General features: G+C 32.8%; 2 protein-coding genes across 2 annotated transcripts; one reads left to right on the top strand and one right to left on the bottom strand.

Moving 5' to 3' along the window:
- Positions 1 to 1021: 1021 nt before the first annotated feature.
- Positions 1022 to 3254, bottom strand: N7503_007236 (fungal specific transcription factor domain-containing protein; the record flags this gene model as incomplete). Its single annotated transcript, XM_057066783.1, has 6 exons — positions 1022 to 1580; positions 1637 to 1866; positions 1929 to 2351; positions 2419 to 2505; positions 2575 to 2690; positions 2783 to 3254. 6 exons carry the CDS (start codon positions 3252 to 3254, stop codon positions 1022 to 1024), a joined length of 1887 nt encoding a protein of 628 aa, XP_056920464.1.
- A 2333-nt stretch (positions 3255 to 5587) lies between these two features.
- On the top strand, positions 5588 to 6408 carry N7503_007235 (uncharacterized protein; the record flags this gene model as incomplete). The annotated part of the gene is made up of 4 exons (XM_057066782.1): positions 5588 to 5614; positions 5693 to 5778; positions 5850 to 6246; positions 6313 to 6408. The coding sequence occupies 4 exons, from the start codon at positions 5588 to 5590 to the stop codon at positions 6406 to 6408; spliced, it is 606 nt and encodes a 201-aa protein (XP_056920463.1).
- Between the last annotated feature and the right edge of the window lie 10912 nt (positions 6409 to 17320).

The following is a 17320-nucleotide window of genomic DNA, read 5'->3' as shown; positions in this document are numbered from 1 at the left end:
AAAAACAAGATCAAGCTATACCTCCATCTGTGCCGGCGCGATTTCGCAAGACTACGGAGAGGCCTGGACAAACCATGCCTCTACTTGAAAAATGCGAGCCCTAGATCTTACTAGCGTTCACCTCTGACTCGCGCTTCTGGAAGCCCATTGGAAGGGTCATGATGAGCTATTGGGATTAGCCAACACGTGATGCTGGTCGGGGATCAGAGGAGAAAGGAAGCACAAGCCAATATATCTTGCTGCTACAAGCAAGGCAGAACAGATAGAACAATATGGAATTATGGTGGTATGAAAGAGAGAAGATAAATCAAAAGGAAGAAGCGCTCATCTATCGACAGCACTGGTTGTCGGCTGCGACAGAATTCAATATTTCTCATGCTGGTGAAAATGAAGCACACGTCCTGTGGTGAATAGTAAGAAGGAAAAGCAAAAACATACAACAGTCAGGATTCGCATGTGGTCACCCACCATACTACTAACTAACCGGCGTGTGGCTTAAGTACGGCTGAGCGGACGGGAAGCCCTGTTCTCCACACCCTATGGTCGTATGTATAGTAACGTAGGTAAATTTATACCATAGGCTAAGTTTAGAAGACAATTGGTGTTGAAGCATTGTGCGATCAGGGGTCAGAAGAGCGAGTGCGTAACACAGAGTAGACCAAATACTTTGATGCGTACCAGGGTGGTAATAAGGGTGAGTACCAGGTGAGACGCCATTAGAAGACGAAAGCTTAGTGAATTGGGCGGGACCATTTTCTGATTTCAATAATGAGCGAATAGGCAAGACTTCTTTACGTATTTCTTTTTTCCATTATTTTCTATCTCTTTTTTTTAGAAAAAAGAATCGACACCTAATTTTGGGATCAGACTTTTGATGCAGGTTCTATTAAATTGAGCCTCATAAAAGCTTGAATTTTAGGTATCTATTAAACTGTGTACTAAGCTTGTATTTGCGGTGCACTCCGAAATCCCATGTGATGGGGTCGATCAAGTCGATAAAGTGCCTCTATCCTTTTGCCCACTAGGAACCCATGAATTCACCTGGGAAGTTCATGTCACACCACTCAATCGAAGGCTGTGTGTTGAATAAATCCCACATGAGACTATCGTCCCACATAGAATTAGGATCTAGTCGCAGCTCAAGCGCTGGTCCTCCAATGGCCAATCCATGTGGTTGAGAGGCAGGTCGGGAGTGAACGGCTGTTTCTAGTCCCTTGCCCCCCCAAGTTATCGCTGTCTGAGCAGGTACTCTTTCAGCTTGATCCGAGATTGGGGTACGCAATTCAGCCGTAGGCCTGAGAACTTGGTCATGATCCATAGTCCCAGCAGATGTTGAAGCTTCGTTTGGCAATTGACAACTCAGCGAAGTCTCTGGAACCTCAGCAACATCTAACTCTGCACAAAGGCTGACAAACTGAAGCAGAAACTTGTGCAGATTCGCAAGGAAAGGGTTTCGCTCTTTAATTCGTGACAGGTTTGCCGTTATCTGTCGCAGAAGCTGGAGGTCTTGAAGGTTAGAGGTAGCTACCACATTGCAAAAAACCACAAAAAATGGTGTAAGGGGGTTCAACAGTGCCGTCCTGTTCATGGATGAGTATGGGACTGATGATATCATGAGATTAAAATAGCCTCTCACCAGAATATGACATCGAGAGAAAGCTCATTTGCGACGGAGACTTTCGTTTGTAGCGACCTCATGGAGATGATGGATTTCCGTGCGTTGTGCAGGCATTCTTCCCGCATCCTTACATCGTGCAACATTGTCGAACCCAAGCGCAGGACCGTGGTGAGTATAGAGTTGTAGGTGAATTCCAGAGCATCCATCTCAATGGATAGCTCAGGTGCATTGCTCCAAGCGTCTCGAGCCTGCCCTTTGTCAGTGTTTTTGCAAGCTTAAGATTACAATTAATTTCCTCAAGGTCTCATACCTCAGATATTTCATGTCCTATTGCCCGCATTCGATCTTGCAGAGACCGAATCAATTCTGGTATCCCAGACTTTTCCAGTTTATTGCCCCCAAGCAGGAGTACAAGAGACACATCCTGGACTCCGGCAAGCTCAACTAGGATCTTGACCTCCATTGACAGGGGCTCTGAAGGGCTAGTAGGGACCAGCTTCGCAGGTTCAAGACACAATTCTGGTAGAGATGATGGTCTGAGGAGGACTGTACTAAGAGTTTTATCAAGGTAGTAGCACCAATATATGCAATGGCGAACATCAATTGATATATCATCGTTTCCTAGCATTTCAAGAGACAACGTATGGTATCCCAAGCAAACGAGAACTCTGGAGGCAAATGCGGTCAACATCCAGGCACGAGCCGAGTCGCCGAGTAATTGGACAAGAACAGCCTACAGCATTTAGCATCAAGATTGCTGCTGCATGCGCAAGTCTCTGACAGGATGGTTACTTACTTACCCCGGATAATAAAGACTGTAGCATCAACAAATTAGGAGAGGTCATCATATCGATCTTCTCCAGGCATCGAAGACCCGCTGCAGCATACTTTTGATATGAAAGATGCAAGGATTCCGAGAGTCCCGTATCCGAAGACGTTCGTAACCACCGACTTACGTGAAGGATTGCTTTGACAAGAACGCATAGCTTAAATTGCCACTTCTTTTGACCTGTTACGGTGTTTCGAACAAGTGCCAAGCAGAACCTTTCCAGGGTTTTTTTGCTGATGTGATCTGGCCAGTATTCAGATATTTTTGAACAGGTCGCAGCTAGTCAGTTAGAGATTTTGAAAACTATTCGTGGATTTCGGTAGAGATATACACACCATTTAGCATCATGTAATATAGCTCTGGGTTAGGTTCATCAGGCGAGGACTCAATACCTCCAGTACAGAGCTCTTGTATCGGATTCTCAATTTGATATGAAGCATTTGTATATTTTGTCACCAGATATAGAGCAGAGTCTAGTATTTGGCGCCTGTCACGGGGCAGATTCGAATTGGCGTCCAGCTCTCTCCTGAACAAATTTCTCGCGTCATCTGTCTGTCGAGAATTCACAGGGCTTATCCCTGCTGCTGCGTTGGAGTTTTGTGAATGTTCAGCAAAGACCCCCGCAAAGAGCGATTGCGCCTCATCGAGCGGTGTTTGACGGCTTGATTCCCCTTCCGGGGTCTGCCCTTGATTTTGATATCCACGGGGTGTGTTGATCTCGGTCCGAGCCAATCTGGCTGCGGACCTTTCATTGGCGCTAACTTCCGAGATGTGGCCTTCTCTTCCTGGGTGTCGTGGTCTTGTCATGAAGAATCGTTATTCCCAATGCTCTTTTTCGTCACCTTTACCATTTCGAAAGCTCGCTGGTGTATGTTCGACTTAGACTTACTCGGATCGCTTGGGCCGTCCTCGACGCCATGGTCGTGACCGCACGCAATCAGTCTTGACATTAGAGCAATTCATGCAGTTTTGCTGTCTGTCACATTTTATCTATGAAGATACTGGAATGAGTAGGGTATTTCCTGGAAAATTCTTGAAAGAAAACCGATGCTGGCAACAGCTCATAGGGGGGTGAGCAACAGTTTGAGGTGGGGCACGCAAATACCTTTCTGTCGTAGCAAAGGTCACACTGTGCAAGCTTTAGCCAATATTCTGCGGTCTCCACGGAGCAGGAAGGGGGTGGTCTGTGCTAGGGGCAAATTACAAGGAGTCACAGGCTGGAGACAGAGAGAAAGCTTACTGCAGGGAGTTTTCGAGCAATCTGAGACCGATCGAATCTCTGGGCCATGGTAGAAAAAACCAAGTTCGGAAGAACTGTAGGTAAAACGTGGTGGTTTCTGCAGAGATGAAGATCCAACAAACTTGTGAGGTCGGAAGTTCCAGAGGTCGGAAGCTTCTCGGGTTTCGGATTTCGGACTTTCACATTCTGCGCGTCATTGATTGAGATGCGTATCCTTCAACACAGCAAATTCCTCTCACCAATCAACCAAACACCAGCTCCTTCAACATCCCGCGATCCACTTTTGGCGGGACTTTAATCTACATTGATTCAGTTGATTATCTTGGGTATTTACGTGCAATTTCATTCGGCTGGCAGGGAACGAACTCTTGGTCTCCCGACTTCTTTTCATACAATTCTGACAGGGACTAAGTGCCCAGGTGAACGGCATCAATGCTCAAATCGCTAGGGTGAGACCGCTTGAAAATATATATCCTAGGGTGATTCTCTGCTACGGCCAACCAGTTGAGCTATCAAGATTACATTAAGACCTCCATGGACTTGGGATATTCCGCACTTAAATATGCAGCACCCAAGCAAGATATTTCGAATGAGAAAGAATTCGTAGCAGTCATATCCAACCTCGGCTCAGTGAGATTCTGGGGCAGCGTCTGTGCCAAGAGAAATAGATGCAGGTGCTTGCTTTAAAGCGGGCTTGATCTCGACAGTGTAGATCTTGGTTTTCTCTTCAACTTCTTCCAGTCGTGTTGAAAATCAAAAATAAACAATCGATACAGCTCCCGGGCTTTAGCTGAATCTTTCAAGGTATGCAACAACTTTTCCGATGTTCAAATGGGCCATCTCCGCCATCTCCGTAACATCACTTCCCAGCCAGACGGAACTTGGCACCACATGGGAACGTTTGAGCCGATTAAGGAATTCCTCGACGCCTACAGCTGTCAGGTAGCAACCATGGCGTGTGCAGTCGAAGTTGCATTCTTGAAGTAAATAACGCTTTCACAAGATGAGAAGTCAAGTGGAATTTCAACTTGCTCCATGACTTCATCAGCACTATCAAATCGATGGGATCTAGGCAGAATGCCGGCATTCTCGTATGCTCGGAATGTTCGTGGAAAAGCCTTGTATGACATGCATGGTTCTTACACAAAAACAAGGATCAAGCCAATCAAGTCAGCAATGGATCTGTCCAGGCCTCTCTCGAGTGATCGCTCTGGTCTGTAGCATTACTGAATAGCACACTATCACATATCTAAGCTTTGTTTGTCTGCCTCTCACTTCTTTTCTCTTCTTGTTTGGAGCAATCGAAACGTTGTTGTTCTGTCCATGCCTCCAAGTTACATAGAGATACTTGAGAGATGCATCAAATAGTCATCGTGATGATGGGAGATAAAGAGGTCGCGCTGGTTCGGAGGGTTCTTCTCGTGGAGACTAGCATTGAAAAGTCCGAGTCCGAAAATCCGAATATCCGAACCCACAAATGTGCCGGGCTTTCTCCACGTCGAGCCGGTATTAGCCAATAAACATCAAGATTCATCGGGCTAAGGTCAACCTTGTCCCTCCCACCATGCTAGGTTGAGTCACGCTAACTTCATTTCCTCGGTACCGCACTTCAAGGCGGGCTTCATGGACTTTGTAGCCTGACGATTGAAGTTATAGACCGGCAGATCCATTGAAGTCAGTTAGCCTTGTATTCGGGTTTCGTATTGGAAATACCGGGTATGCATCACGATGCTCCGCGAGAATATCACATGCTCGGAGCATTGGTTCCAGACAAGGAGACATGTCACTTCAAAACTGACCAAACATAGCTTAGAGCTTGAAAGATATAAAAAGGCTAGGGTCGCATCCCGAATAAAATTTGGCGCGATTCTCCTATAAGCGTTATTCTCAAGAAGTTAGAATGGCACCCAGAATCGCTATTGTGTTTGTAAGTGAGAATATTGGGATGTGTTGTCGATTCATAAACTACTTCAAGGTCTAACTTATGATCATTTGTGTTGCCTAGTACTCGCTATACGGCCACATTACGGCCCTGGCTGAGGCTGAAGCGAGGGGTATTGTCATAGCTGGCGGCAAGGCGGACCTGTTCCAGTAAGTCATTTTCTTCATTCGTTATCACCACTTCTTCGAAGCAATATGAATAACAAGGCATATCACAACAGAATTGCAGAAACGCTTCCCCAAGAAGTTCTGGCGAAGATGTATGCGCCAAGCAAGCCCGCTTATCCCATTCTCGAACCGAGCCAGCTACTTGACTACGATGCAGTGCTCTTTGGGATTCCCACACGATTTGGAAACTTACCTGCTCAATGGAAGGTATTTTGGGATAAAACCGGAGGCATCTGGAACTCGGGCGGCTACTGGGGCAAGTATGCTGGTGTCTTTGTGTCCACGGGAACTCTTGGTGGCGGGCAAGAGTCAACAGCGCTTGCAATGATGAGCACTCTAGCCCACCACGGATTTATCTACGTACCTCTTGGCTATAAAGCAGCATCCTCCCTACTCTCTAATGTTGTGGAAGTGCATGGCGGTTCGCCATGGGGTGCAGGAACCTTTGCAGTGCGTGGCCCTCTCATTTTCCCCAGTGATTTGAACAACCTGCCCATTCTAAAATACTCTCTTTAGGGTGCCGACGGTTCTCGCCAACCCACCGATCTTGAACTGGAGATTGCTGAAGTACAGGGCAAGTCATTTTATGAAACTGTCTGTAAGGCGACTTGATCGATTCATGAGGGAGGTCAAAATGAGCAGGGAAGAACATGCTGTTTTCTCAGGAAGTTGAAAATTATTGACGAGGGGAGCAAACAACTTCCTCTGTGCTGTAAATAGATACTTTAAGATAGTAGTATGACTAAGCTATAATGATAAGCCTCTCTGCACCACGATGTTGTTAACGTCCTGATTGGGACTAGTGCCTTCTATCCCACTACTTAGGCTTCATCTTCGTAGATCCTCTTCTTCTCCTTGTCGCTACCTAATATTACACTATATACTATATTATATTACTTCTACTTTCTCTCGCATAGGTTATAAGCCTAGAGCTTACGAGTACTCTTACTAAGTAACTCGTTGCTTCTATTCTGACCTCGCTATCGCTAAAGCTTACTACATAAGTCTTATTTATATACGCTCTATAGCTACTTCCCTATAGTACCCTACCTATAACTACGTTATACCTAGTTACCCCTCTAAGTTAAATTTCACGTATATCTATATATTAGGTTAACCTAATATTTCCTCTTTCTATATATATTATTTATCTTTTCTATTAGATTCTACTAATAAATCTATAACTTATTAATCCCTCTAGTTAATATAGTATAAGTATTTACTACCTTTAATATTAATAGTTTTTATATATATAGATTAAGTAGATCTATATCTAGTTAAGCTTATCTACTCTTCTACCCCTCGCGTAAGCTTAGTAACCCTAGCTTATATATATACTTAATAAGCGCGCTATATTAGTCCCCTTATAAAAAGGACTTTAATAGTTTATATAAAGATCCTAAGTTATTAGATAATAAGCTTATAGATTAACTAAAGTTTAAATATAGATAAATACTCTTAAATTATATTAATTAATATATAAGAGAATTAGATCTAGATACTATAGATCTATTTACTCTTCTAATAATTATAAATAAGACTAAAAGAAATAATAGGGTTTACTTTAATTATAGGAAACTAGAATACTTTAAGAGAGACTACTAAAAAGAAAGAAAGAAGCCCTCTTATTAAAACTACTTAAGAAATAGATTTAGTTAATAAAAGCCCTTATTAACTATATAAGATAGGCTTTATATATATCTAGTCTAAAGGATATTAACCCTCTTAATCTAGTATAATCTAGTAATATAGAACTAGACGCTTTATTAGATATTACTATAGATTAGTCTCTATAGATTTAAGTCTCCTTAAATATAATAAGTAATCCTTTACTATATTTTAACTATATACTTAGAATAAAAGAATTAAGAGTTACTATTTAAGTTATAATTAATAATAATATATTATATTCCTTTATTTCCCTTTATATATTAAAAGGATTAGGGGTAAATATATCTATCTATATCTAAAAGAAAGAGTTAGAAGTTATACTCTCTAATAGTAGTTACCTATAGATAAGAATATTTATCTTCCTCCTAGTATATATAAGAAGCTAGATAGGGAGTATAAAAGTATAGGTCTTAGACCTAGTAAACTATATATTTATTCTAGGGTATAAGTTCTTATAAACTTAAAACCCCTAATTTAACTAGACTATCTTATATATAATAATTTAGGATAGTTAGAACTAATACTATTAGATTCCCCCCTTAAAAGGCGCCTAAATAGACCCTAATATAAGCGTAGGACTAAATCTAATATTAGGTAAATAAGCTTAGAGAGTAATCTAAAAAGAATAGATAGAAGTAGCTCTTTTTATTATCTAAGAGAAAGATTATAGCTAAGATAGGCCCTAGATAGAAGTCTCTTACTATTAAGATAATAGAATCTAAGAAGTTCTAGATAGATACCCTTTAGTATTCTAAAAGAAATTACTAAATAAATTACTATTAAAGCGCCTACTTAAATACTAGATTAATATAGAAATAGCTATATCTATTAATCTTAATTTATACTTAATATTAAAGGAGAAGCTAGATAAATAACTCTAATAAATTAAGAAGTTACTTAAATTAGGGCTTATCTAATTATTAAGTAGCTCTTAGGGCTTCCCTATTATATTTATTAAGAAACTAATAAATAAATAGTAGATATATATTAACTATTAGGCCCTAAATAAAGTTACTATTAAAAATAGATATCTACTTCTAAGAATTTAGGATCTTTTAGATATAGTTAGAACTATATAGGTCCTCTTAAAGATTAATCTAGCTTTAGGGTACTAGTAGATCTAAATAGATAAGAACTCTATTAAGAAGACTACTTTTAATATTATATAGGAAAAGTATAAATAGCTAGCTATATTATTTAGATTATATAATATACTAGCTATATTCTAAATAACTATAAATAAGATATTATAATCTATTCTAGGGTAATATACTCTTATCTATCTAGATAATATCCTAATATTCTCTAAAATAATTAAAGAATATTATATTTATCTTAAGAAGATTCTAATCTTACTTAGTTAATAAGGATTAATCGCTAAACTAAATAAATATAAGATAGTAATTACTAAACTAGAGTTCTATAGCTATATTATTAAGAATAGATCTATATAGCCTATACTAGCTAAGATTATAGTAATTTAGGACTAGCTAGTATTAATAAATATCTATAAGGTCTAATAGTTCCTAGGGCTAGTAATATATTACTACTAGTTTATCTATAGATTCACTTATATTATAGTACCTTTATATAAGCTATTAAAGGATCTAGATAAATCTATATAGAAGGATAAATTCTATCTAATTAAATAGATAATCGCCTACTAAAGTACCTTTATTAGGCTAAAATAATAATTAATAGAGGCCCTAGTTCTTATCTAACTAGACCTATCTTAGCCCTTTATTATTAAGATAGATATATTTAAATAGGCCTTAGGAGTAGTCCTAATATAAAAAGATATAAAAGGGACTCTCTATCTAGTTACCTTTAATAGATAGAAACTCTAGGGCGTAGAATTAAACTATTTAATATAGGAGAAAGAGCTTCTCGCTATTAAGTATATACTTTACTTATAGGACTACTTTATTAATAATAATTATAAGATAATAGTTATTATAGATTATATAAGTCTATAATATCTCTAGATAATAATAATATATAGTAAGTATTTAGCCTATTAGATTAAGGAGTTCTAAGAATATAATCTAGTAGTTAAATATAAGAAGGGTTTAGAAGCGATTATATCTAATATAATAAGCTACTAGCTAGACTTTAGTAAGATAGGCCTAGTAAATATAGCTAAAAGTTACCTAATATAGTTAGCGATATTAATAATAGCCTATATAGTTTATTATATATCTAAGGATATCTAGTTAGAAGCTATAAAGCTATTCTTAAGGATAGGAGGCCTATCTAATAATTATTATATATATAAGATAGTAGAGTCCTATATAGATAGGCTTTTATTAAAGAAGGAGATATTAGAAGTAAATAAATATCTTATATTTATCTATAAAGATAGTATATAGTCTCTATATATAATAGACCCCTTCTAGATAGATCTAGTCACGCGCTTATATAAGGAATTTAGCTATTTAAGATCCCTAGGATTAGATAGAGTAGTAAAACTATAAGCTTAGTAGCCCTCTATATATATAGATTTAGAAGAAGAGATTTAGTTATACTTAAACTACTAAGTCTCTTAGGGATCTAAGGAGAGCCTAAAGCGCGAAGTAGTATAATATCTTATAATAGTAGGTATCTAACTATTTAAATAATAGAGAATTAATCTTATTAGGCGATTTCTACTTATACTAAATAGGAACTATTAGATAATAATAGTAATTAACTATATAACTAGATAGCTAATTATATAGGTGGTTCTAGATATAACTAAAGAGACCCTAGTAAAGTTTCTTTATAATAATATCTTTATATCTTATAGCGCGCTAAAGGAACTCCTATTTAATAATAGCCTAAACCTACTTTCTAGAGCTATATACTATTATATTTAACTACTAGGGGCCTATTACTATATAATAATATTCTACTATCTATAAATAAATAGGAAAATAGAGAATCTAAATAGTCTTATTAGTTAAATACTTATAAAGTATCTTATAGATAAGCTAATATAAATATAGGATCTCTTTCTACTATAAGCGCTATTCTCTATATATATCTATATATACTTAGTTATAGGATATAGCCCCTTCTATCTAGTCTATAATATATACCCTAGGATCTCTAGTAATATAGACTCCTTAGACGCGCTAGTTATAAATAAAGAAGTAATCCTTTAGAATCTTAATAATATAAGAATAAAGATAAATAAATTACTACTAAACTAAGTAATCTAAATAAATTATATTTAGGATTCGCTAGTTATAAAAATAAGCTTCTATAATAGAAGCTAAGTACTTATAAGGAATAAGTTAGGAAAGAAATTTAAGAGTAAATAGTTTAGCCCCTATTAAATACTATAGGTATACCTATTAGATATATATACTCTTATAGAATCTAGTAGATAAGTACTAAGAAACCTTATTAATAGATCTCGCTTAATTAAAGTAAATATAGATAATCTATAGGGATTATAGGCCTCTATAGCTATATAGTTAGCCCTATAGTAGACTAGCCTTTATCTAGATTAGCTAGAAGAGTTATAATAGATCCTTAATAAGGAAGTCTCCTTATCTATATATATAGATCTATTAACTTATACTTAGAAAGAGTAAGAAGAGTTATAATATATAGATATATACTTAGGTCTAATAGAGAAGAGAAATATAGTTACTAATTATATATTAGCTAAGAGTAAAGCTAATATAAAAAGAAAGAGTTAGAAGATAACTACTTAGCTAGTAAAAGAATATACTAAGCTAGAAGAATAGGATTCTAATATAAATAATTATAAATTAGTTATATTAGAGATAACTAGATTAGAACTAGAAGAGGAGTAACCTATATAGGATACTAAGTAAAAGTAATAAGTCTAGTTTAATAGCCTATTTATAGTAGTAATCTAACTACTAGAATAGATATATCTAAAAGATATAGGCTATATAGTTAGTATAGGGACTATACTAAAATATAGGAAAAGGGGCCTATTAGCTCCTATACTACTATATATAAAGGATATATAGTTAAGTATAGGCTATATAGATATATATAGGGACTACGCGATAAGATATAGAGAGGAGTTCTTATTAACTCCTATATAATTATATATAAATAGATATATACTAGATATAGGCTATATAGATATATAGGGATTATATAGATTATAATATAATTAAAAATAAAAAAATAAAGTTATTCTAGACTAGTATAGAAGCTAGCTATCTTAAATATAATCTTAAGAAATAAAACTAACTTAAGAAATATCTAAAATTATTCTTAATTAATATAAATATAAGTAAAATAGAATATAAGTATATAGAACGCCTATAGATAAATAAGAAATTATTAAAAAGTACTAATAGAGAATAAAAAGGATATAAAACTATCTATATTAACCTAAACTAACCTAAAAGGAATTATATATTAATACTCTTAAAGATATCTTCTTCGCTATTATTAATACCCTCCTTATTAGACTTATCTAAACTAGTATTCTTCTTATTCTTAATAAGGACTTTATAGAGAAGATCTAACTCCTATAATATATAAATAGTAGCGCCCTATAGATCCTAATAGAGATTATAAATCTTAGTCTATTTCTCTTTAAGTATATCTAGATCTTTTAGGATAGAGTAAAATAAGGTTAGATTAAAGATAGGCCTATAAGAAATACTCTTTAACTTAGTAGCTCTATCTTTCTCTTTTTCTTTAGGAGTAGTTATATAAGCGCGCTTATTAGTACTCTTAGATCCCTTTATATCCTTATAATAGCGTTTTTTAATAAGAGTCCTATATATAGAGACTCTTATCTTAGTATTACCCTTATAATCTTTAGTATATCTATAGAGTAAGAAGGGACTATTAAGATTAGTAGTAAGTAAAGAAAGGAAGATATAGAATAGTAATAGACCTATATAAAAGGAATAGTATTTAGAGTTACCTCTCTAGATATAATTAATATAAGCCTTATTAAATAGGAACTAACTATTAATAATAGCGATCTAATAAAATATAAATAGACCTAAATAGCGGGAATAGTAGCTATAAATAGATCTAGAGGGAGCTATAATCTTAATCTACTAGATATAGGCTACTTAATACTATATAAAAGAGATAATAGGCTTCTACTTATTCTTATATTAGTCTATATCTATATTAAGAGGATAAGACTTAATAAGGGCCTTTTTAGACTTAGATTTAAAGCGATTAATTAGTAGATTTCTATTAATATCTAGACCGCGAACCCTATCTAGTTTCTAATTAAAAATAGAACTCTTAGACCTAGATAAGTCCTTAATAGCCTTCTTCTTATCCTTATTCTTCCTATTAGACTTAGCCTTAGTAGCGCGAACCTTACTCTTATAAATAGCTTATTCTACTTCCCTATTCTCTAAATACTAGGTATACTTATTCTTAAGGGGGTTAAATACCTTAATAACTTTTAGATTAAGATTATAATTAGAGCCCTTAGTTTTATAATACTTAGAAAGATCCTTAGATATATCTATAGGCTTAGTAATCTTCTAGCCCTTCTCTTTTAGGCCCTTTCTAGCTAGTCCTAACTCTATAGTAAATTTAGTAATCTTAGTAAAGACTATCTTATAAGCTTTCGCTTTAGCTATAGTAGTAGCCTTAATAAAAGATCCTTCTCTAGTATTAATAGTAAAGGCCTTAATAAGACCCTTTATACCCTTCTTATCCTCTTTTATAAATATTATAGTAGTAATCTTTTCTAAAGCTTCCTTATTAGCCTCCTTTAGAAGCTTATTCTTAATCTCTTTAAAGACCTCTAGAACGCCTCTCTCTAGAATAGCTTTCTCTAGAGTCTTTATTATAGCTTCCTCTTTAGTAGTCTTAGTAGCTAACTTAATAGTCTTAGTTATCTTATCTCCTATTAGAATTAGGGAAGTTAGTATAGATTTATAAGAAAATAGGTCTAGGCTAATCTATATAGATCTAATTAGATTAAGCTAGAACTATAGGGACTAATACTATATCCTATTAGAATAGAAAAGCTAAGATAGAGAAGACTTATCTAATATAATAATTTATAAGAAAATAAAGAGAGGAAATATAAATAGTATTATATAAGATTAGTATAATTATAAAGTACTTCTTATAGTAAACTATAATAAGCGATAGTAGATAGCGAACTTATATAAGATATAGTATAAGTAGGCTCTTAATAAAGTTAAGAGTAATAGTATAGAGAGTTATAGAGAGAAGAAGAAGTTAAAATAAGGAAAAGTAGCTATTTATATTATAAAGTAAGAGAATAGTACTATTATATATAATAATATAAAAGAACGCTTTCTTTAGTACTATAACCCCTATCTAATTACTTACTATTATATAGATTAACCCTCTAGATACTTACTATACTCCTAAGTATAGATTATTAACTAATTAGATAGATTAGACTAGAATAGACTTAAAAGAATCTTTTAAGCCTTATATAGACTAAAATATAGTAAGCCCTATACTCTTATTTCCTTTATTATTATACCTATTTTAAAGTATTAATATATTTTTATAAGCTTTTTTCTTTATTTTCTTTTATTTTCTTTTATTTAAATTATTATAAGATCCTTAATATAAAGGAATTATATAGAAACCCTTATCTATAGCTAAAATTAGCTACTCTTCCCCTAAAAATCTATAGACTAGCTATAGATAGATATAAGTAGATCTACTTATCTCTAAAAGAGAATATATAGATTAGAATTACTAGAAATCCTTCTATACCTAAGAAGATCTTATATACTTAGGAATATAAGAATATATTCTAGGCTAGTAAGAGAGGATATAATAATAATAGAGTCTTTATATCACTTAGTAGAATCCTACTAGATCCTTCTAAGTACTATCTAGTCTAAACCTATTAGTTCTTCCTAGATAGTATATAATCCTACTTAAATCATAGTAATATATAGGCCTTAAAAATAGGCTTAATATTATTAATAAGTATCTCCTATATATACTAGATAGCTACTTATACTCTCTAAGTAAAAATATAATTAATATATAACTTTATATAGCTATCTACCTAATATATAGTACCCTATATAGTAAGATTATACTAAAGAAGATTACTTAATATAAGATAGAGATTTTAGAGTATATACTTAATTACTATATACTCTTATATATTAATTCTATCTATCTTATAAAGTTACTATTAAACTCTACTAAATAGTATATCTATAGCGTTAAAGGTTTCTATAAGGTTTTTAACTCTCTATAAAAGTAATATATTATAAGTAATTTCTATATAAAGTATTACTTATTTAATAAGTAATTAAAAGTTAGCTTTAATAAGAGAGAGTCTAGTATAATATTTCTAAGTAAATTCTAAGTAGCTTAGAGTCTTTATAAATTATCCTCTAAGTATATATTATTAGAGATTATTTTTTAACTATTCTTAGTAATAGTTTTAGCTAATCCTAATAGTACTTACTTTATTAAGTCGCTAATATATATAGAGATTAATTTAACTACTATAGATAATATATACTTATATCTCTAAGCCTTCTATAGCTCTAATCTCTTTATATTTAATTATATAGCTATTACTACTATATCTATTATATCTACTATATTAACTAATATAGCTTTATATAGTTATAGAACTCTATAAGGCGCTAGAGGTAGTTACTAAGGATATAGAGATAGAGATTATAGTTATAGAGGGTTAGAACCTAATACTAAGAAGAATAAAATTCTAGAGGTAGACTATTAAATAGTCTAGTACTTCTACTATAGTTAATTTAGTAATTACTATTCTTTATAGTATAAGTTACTAAAAGAAGTTAAGAAAGTAACTACTATAAAATAGCGAGCTATTATTACTACTACTATTATAACTTCTACTACTAAGACCCTTATTAAGCTAGTAATCTTTAATCTAATTACTAGATATTAGTAGATAAATACTATAGTTATATATTAAGAGTAGTTAGCTACTACTAACGCTATAGAAAATCTACTTAGGTAGATACTAGACTTAGGTACTATAGTATATATAATACTATACTAGTTATTATATATTAATTATATCTACTAGTATATATCTATATAGACTACTACTAGTAATATCTTCTAGATAGAAGGATATAGAGATATTCTACTAGATCTAACTACTAAAAATAGGTCTACTAATTTACTTATATTATATAAGGTTTACTATACCCTAGCTCTTATAGCTTCTCTAATATCTATCTCTAGCTTACTAAGCTAGGGAATCTTATTATAATTTAATATTCTATATACTATATTAATATATAAAGGTTCGCTAGAACTAATAGAATATATCTAGCTAGAAGATACCTATTTTTAGTTAAATATTAGCTCCTTAAATATAGTCTTATTATATATAACTATAGAGATACCCCTATCTCTCTTCCTATCTATAGGTATATATTATAGTACTATAAAACTAATAGATAGAGTAACTCCTATCCCTCTTAAGCTTATCTACTAGAGAATAGTATATACTAGTAAATATTAAGTTAAAAATATTATTAAATATACTAATAGTATTACTTTAAAGACTAGAACTATTATACTAGATTACTATATACCCTATATTAAGGGTAAAGAATATATATTTCTATTTAGGAAGAATAAGTATATTAAATCTACCCTTAGCGAGCTACTATATATAAATATCTAGGGTTCTATATCTATTAGAAGTATATATTATTAATACTATTTCTTAACTATTATAGATAACGCTTCTTACTTTATCTAGCTATATCTATTAATATTATAAGATAAGGTTCTTAACTACTATAAGTAAGTTAAAGCTTTTCTATATATATAGCTTAATATAATTATATATTAGATATATAGTAATAATATATTAGAGTATATACTACTTATTAATTATCTTACTAAGTATAGGGTTATATAGGATCCTATACCTCTATATACCCTATAGCTTAATAGTATTACTAAGATTAAGAACTAGTAGTTTATAGAGCTATTTATAGTAGTTATAATAGAGCACTAATTACCTAAGTATCTCTAGAGTAAGATTATTTAGGGTATTAATTATATCTATAACTATCTTTAGTATAATAAGATTAAGCGTATACTATATAAAGCTTTATTTAGCTAAAAATCTAATATTTCTATACTTTAAGCGCTTAGCTACTAATACTAGTATCTCCTTAATAAATCTCTATACCCTACTAAGCTATATCTTTATATATATAAAGTATATCTACTTAGGTATAATAAGTATAGAAATTACTTACTATATAATATAAAGACTAGATCTCTTATCTACTTATAATATATAGTCTTTAATAAGAATACCCTATAGGATATTCCTTAGTTAGATAATATACTATCTCTTTACTAAGATAGCTTATAGGATATTACTATTAATATACCTATCCCTAAGTAATATATACTACTTAAGTTTATTAAGAACTTATATCCTATATCTTCTCTATTCCTATCCCTAAAAGGCCTAGCTATCGCGCTAGAACTAATACTATTAATTAACCCCTTCTTTATACTACTAAAATAGCTTATAAATAATAACTAGAAGTTCTAGAGTAATATAGGGGATATTACTATAGAGATATAAAATAGTAATAAGATAGTTACTTATAATAATACTTAGGATATTAGATTAATAAAGGATATAGTTAATAAGAATATATTACTTAATAAGAATATATTACTATATTACTTAGATAGAGCTTAAAGATCTCTAAATTATCTACTTAACTTAGAATTCTAGGCTTACCTAATTACTATATATATATATATATACTATTAGCGCCTCTTAATATAGACCTAGTATATATACTTACTATTATAGAGTATCTTCCTATACTTTTTACTACTATAATTACTATATTAAGATATAGTTTTAAAT

This window comes from Penicillium pulvis (genome assembly GCF_028828015.1).
Source record: "Penicillium pulvis strain IBT 33274 chromosome Unknown contig_5_segment0_segment0, whole genome shotgun sequence".
Classification (NCBI taxonomy): domain Eukaryota; kingdom Fungi; phylum Ascomycota; class Eurotiomycetes; order Eurotiales; family Aspergillaceae; genus Penicillium; species Penicillium pulvis.
This window is presented reverse-complemented; position numbering and strand designations above follow the sequence as displayed.